General features: G+C 39.0%; 1 protein-coding gene across 1 annotated transcript in view; it reads right to left on the bottom strand.

Annotated features, from left to right (window-relative positions):
• Positions 1-307: 307 nt before the first annotated feature.
• LOC103479017 (phosphoglucomutase-1-like) overlaps positions 308-4,974 on the bottom strand; it is a 9,504-nt gene continuing 4,837 nt past the window's right edge. Inside the window, exons 4-10 of the mRNA XM_017309858.1 lie at positions 4,726-4,922; positions 4,434-4,588; positions 4,205-4,320; positions 3,998-4,133; positions 2,198-2,381; positions 1,994-2,122; positions 308-1,526 (exon numbers count right to left, since the gene is read on the bottom strand). Coding sequence (XP_017165347.1) covers positions 1,437-1,526; positions 1,994-2,122; positions 2,198-2,381; positions 3,998-4,133; positions 4,205-4,320; positions 4,434-4,588; positions 4,726-4,922 — 1,007 coding nt within the window. The 3' untranslated portion in view covers positions 308-1,436. The remainder of the gene's footprint in view (positions 1,527-1,993; positions 2,123-2,197; positions 2,382-3,997; positions 4,134-4,204; positions 4,321-4,433; positions 4,589-4,725; positions 4,923-4,974) is intronic.

Here is a 4,974-nt window from a genome sequence, read left to right as displayed (position 1 = left end):
GGTTCAGATTTACCAAATGAAAGCTGTTATTGTATTTTAAGCAATAAAAAACAGTTTACTCTTTTWTATTTGAAAAAAGGAWTTGAATTATTTGCTTATTTAGGGCTTGTAATGCAAATAAACAAATTTATCTTACGTGGTTAAATAAAAAATCTGTAGAATGTGCCATTTTTTAAACCGATTAATCAGTCAGACGAATATCTGACAAATTAATAGATTACTAAAAAAAATTGTTAGTCACAGCTCTAAGTCCGACTGAATAAATTTTCTAAAAAAAACCCCCAAAAAAACAACAACACTTTACCAGCTGGATTAATAAATTTATTCACATGTGTATCTTCTTTAAGTGTGTCTTTCTCAACCATATTCCTGACTCACTTGTCAAAATGTTTTGTGTTTTGCATGTTATGATGACTTGCTGCCATCATTCCACGTTTTTAATAGTGTTCTTTGTTTTTTTTTGTCTTTTGTAGAAATGCAGAACACAATWAAACTGGACAGTGTTGGTGTCTSGACAGATTTCAGGTTCAGAAACCAAAAGAGAGCAACAATTCAAYGTCAGTGATCACAGAGCAGGAGCAGATATCAGTGACTCCTGCTGTCGTTGTCTGGATGGAAGTCTGGTARCTAAAACATTCTTCTTTCACACTGTATTCTTCCCGTCTCATCCTGGGTKTGTAACAGATATTAGATAGAAACGACACACGGTACAAAGAAACGTGGGTTTATTCATGATGACAGAGAAAAAAGAAAGAGTTCATTTTTTCTGGTGAACAAKATAATCAAATGCTGCCTTGTTTTTGTTTTTATAATTTTCTGGAGTGCTGATTTTAATGGCAGKCTGKTTTTTGTCRCACATGCTMAGTTTTAWGTTATTATTCGCCGAGGAGTTTTAATTTCCTCCAATTAGAGAGCATAAATGATTCAAGTTTGAAGCTTAAAGAAAGAAGTTTGTCTTTGTTTTGTTTTATTATGTTTTTAACTGAGACAGTGTCTGTATTCAAATATAATATTGTATAAAATATGTAGCTGGCTTGACTATGTGAAATTCAGCTGACAATAATCTTCAGAAAACAATCTTTCTTTTAAGTCCTAATATTAGGAAAACAATGACAGTGGAAGGAAACAGAGCCATGCTGTGTGAAATAAGTATTTACTCTGATCTGGCATAATCCATTCGAGATGAAAATCCATAAGCAAAAAGCAGATAAATGGCAAAAAAAACTAAACAAACAAACAAAAAAAAATTGCACTCGATTACATACCAGATGCAAGAGGAAAACTACAAATATGAGTCAGAAATTTCACCTGTCGCACACAGTGCTTTCACTCTTTGACTTCCTGCTCTGTTTATACAAAAATAAAGGCAGAACAATAAAACAAAACAGAAAAAATAAAATAAAATTCCTGGAAGTTGAGGGCATTCGGGGGAAGGTTTACGTAATGAGCGACGGGCCGTTTCGACCCGTCCTGTGGTGAAGCTGAGAAATCTTCAGAGCAATGGTCGCCAGGGGTGCCAGCATCACCTGTCCCAAACGAGAACCATGAGGTCAGAGACCGATGCACCTGGACGTCACATGACCCAGTGACCAATTTACAACAAACTATTTGGTCGTATCACAACTGGGCCCGTCACGATAAAAAGCGTCACCGGACGATAAACTGTCCCAGAARTTATTGCGAAAAACGGTAATATTGTTGCTTGGACACTGTTTTCTAGTAACATAATTGTAATAACATATTTATGCTAGAACGCATTCTCAAATATCAATAAACTTTAAATTGTAAGGAACATTCGACACAGGAACTGGAAGACATTTTAAATGTATAATAAAGTACATTGAAGTTTATGGCTGCAAAATGGCAAAATGTGCAAAAGTTCTTTTTCTTTTTTGTTTTGCACTGCCCTGTGTATGTAAAGATGTAGCTGCTGCTAATCCTACTGCCTCGTACTGTGTTTGGAGTGAGCCGCCCGCCGTTTCTGCCTCTTTACCTGCGTCTCTTCAAACAGGAGTTTCCTTTCGTGGCTGTCGATGTAGATCCTGACGGTGGCTCCCTCGGCGCCCGTCCCACCCAGTCTGTAGACGATCCTGGAGCCRTCAGAGAAGATGATTCGCAGTCCCTGCGGTGGAAACAGATAGCTGGTTTTGTTGCTTACATCAAGAGAAAAAGTCACAATGACTASAAACTTGCATACCTGGTTCCGGGTTATGGTGCTGTCCAAGGGGTCGGTGTATTCGAAGTTGTCGGCTTTTTCYACCTGGTAGATTTTGTCCTCGACCGCGAATCTCTGCTTCACGAAGGACTTGTCGGAGATCAGAATCTCCAGGTCCTCCATCATGTCACATGCTGCATCTATGTCTACATTCTCATAGTCATATCTGGAGGACATAGATGAAGAAGAAGAGATTAAAATTTCATAGCTTATGTTGCATGGACTCACAAAGCAGTCGGTTATCAGTTGGTTGACAGCTGATCACAGAAGAATCGAAAGACTTAAAATCAGCTCATGATAAGGCGTGCAGCTGCAAAGGATTAAATCTGAGCTTGTTTGGAAAAAACAGAAAGGAAGAGAAAAATCCTCAGGCGATGTAGTGGCTTTAATTCTCCACTAGGTGTCACTTATGTTCTCCACTCTYCTTCTGGGAACAACCTCTATGGTGYTGTTGCTAATTCACCAGAGCAGGACAAAATAGACCAATCAAATGAAAAACACTGATGCATTTGACAGGACCATTATTGACACGTGCTGGTAGAGCTGCGTGAAAAGCATTAAAATACGTTTTTATGAATACAATTCAATATGAAGAAATTATGTTCTTTGTTTTTTAASAAAATCATCGGTGACACACTGAACATTTCTTAGAAAATACCTCACCTTTTAATAAATTTACAAAAAATAACATAAAATGAATCACACTGTCAATAGAATATTGAGGAAAGAAACGTAATTAATACAATTTGGAACAAGGCRGTAACATAACAAAATGTGKAATAAGTGAAGCACTGTGAATACTTTTGGAATCAACTTTATCTGAAATATTATTTGGTCATTTGAACTTCTTAGGGTTATTGGAACTTTTAATTACAAATCCATATGGTCCCGTTTTCCCAGGGTATAAATTTAAAACATTTCTTTAGGTGTACACTTCAAAGACCTTTCTCTTAGCCACTCTTCAAAACTGCAAACACAACAAAGCATCCAAATAAAGTAAAACAGGCGTTCTGTTTTCCAAAAGGCCGGAAATGACTACGATTCTTTTTTCTCACTTATGCCTGCCCAGATCTCCGGTCATTTMAATTATTTTCTTTTAAAAATTCTAGATCAAGTATTGGTGACAATGTGCCAGGTTCATAACTGAAGATCTATTCTGTTTATTTCTACTCGGTGTGCTCTGAGCAACGTCATATTTTATTATTTGTTTTACATTATATTTAAAACAAATATAACRTAAAACAAATACATTATATTTGTTTTATATAAGGAATATGTAAGGAATTTTTTCTGTTTAATTTTACGTTTGACCAATTAGTCCACCAATTGTTTTCTGTCAGTTTCAGTTTCTTTATTGTTTATTTTAAATTGGCTGCTACACTCCTCAGTTCATTGACTGAACAAATCAAAGTTGCATTGTTTTTACATGATTGTGACGTTATTGGTGTATCTAAGYGTGCTGCACTGGTTCAGAAGTTTATCAAATAAATTTAGAATTCAGTACATTTATGTCTGTGTTTAAAAAAAGAAACATTTTAAGTCAATTCAACACTGTTTGTGTTATCGGTAGAGACTAAACCTCAGRTATTGATATCAGTATCAGAAGTGGAAATTCCTACCGGAGGAAAACGGTACAGAAGTTAGAAACAAATCAACACGTCTGTTTATGCTACTGCAATAAAATATGGAGCCATTTTACAACATTTGACAACTTTTTACACATCTTCACCAGGGGCGCCATGAAACGGGAAGGATACTGCCTGCTGCATGTCCGCCACTCACCTTGTGAAGTAATTCCTTCCATATTTTAGCCAGTGATCCTTCAGGATGTCCTCCACACTCTGCCGTCTGGTCGCGATGATGGACAGCCATGCCAGCACAGCCCAAAGCCCATCCTTCTCCCGAATGTGGTCCGCACCTGTATGCATTTTTAGAGTTTCCACCTCATAAACACTACAGCCTCTTTAAATCTCACAGGAGAAGTTGTACCTATTGCAAAGCTTTCCTCTCCGCACAAAGACAGCATGCCGGCGTCCATCAGGGTCCCAAAGAACCTCCAGCCGGTGGGAGTTTCATGCAGCTCTATTTTCGTTGCTTTGGCTACTCTGTGGACAGTTCGATGAGAAAGTATTCTTGGCCGCAAACAGGAAATGCTACTTAACCGATCTGAGCGTCTTAAAAAACAGGGGGTTAAGTCGATAGTTGGCCAGAGTTTTACCTGTCCAACGCCGTGCTTGTGGGCATGCTGCGGGCAAAGCCTCTGACGCCCGTGTGCTGAAAGTACGGGATGCAGAAGATGTTGTCGGCTACCACAGCCACGGAGTCAGACGGGGTGACGAAGAAGCCGTGCTTACCCAGGATCATGCTGCGGTCCTGGAAAGAAATCAGTCAGAGGTTCGAAATCAAGTTCAGATCATCTGAGCATAATTGGACTTTAGCAATCGTCTAAAAGACGAGGGAGTTTTATTTCACTTTCTAGTGTAAAATCTTTAAAAAAAAACTGAACACACCCCATCCCCGTCGAACGCTGCGCCAAAGTCATGCTGTCCGTCTCTCATGCTGTCAACCAGGTCTGTGGYGTACATAAGGTTCGGATCGGGTGGTTGACCTCCGAAGTCTTCCAACGGGACACAGTTAATGGCAGAGTTAGCCGGGCAGCCCAGCTCCTCACACAGTATTCTCTTCACATACGGTCCCAGCACTGGACAGCAGGCAGAGTTACAGCAAAGGGAGGTTTAAGACAGTTAGGAGTTTAACCA

Source organism: Poecilia reticulata, linkage group LG17, assembly GCF_000633615.1.
Source record: "Poecilia reticulata strain Guanapo linkage group LG17, Guppy_female_1.0+MT, whole genome shotgun sequence".
Taxonomy (NCBI): domain Eukaryota; kingdom Metazoa; phylum Chordata; class Actinopteri; order Cyprinodontiformes; family Poeciliidae; genus Poecilia; species Poecilia reticulata.
Note: the sequence above shows the minus strand (reverse complement) of the source record. Positions and strands in the feature narration are given on the sequence as shown.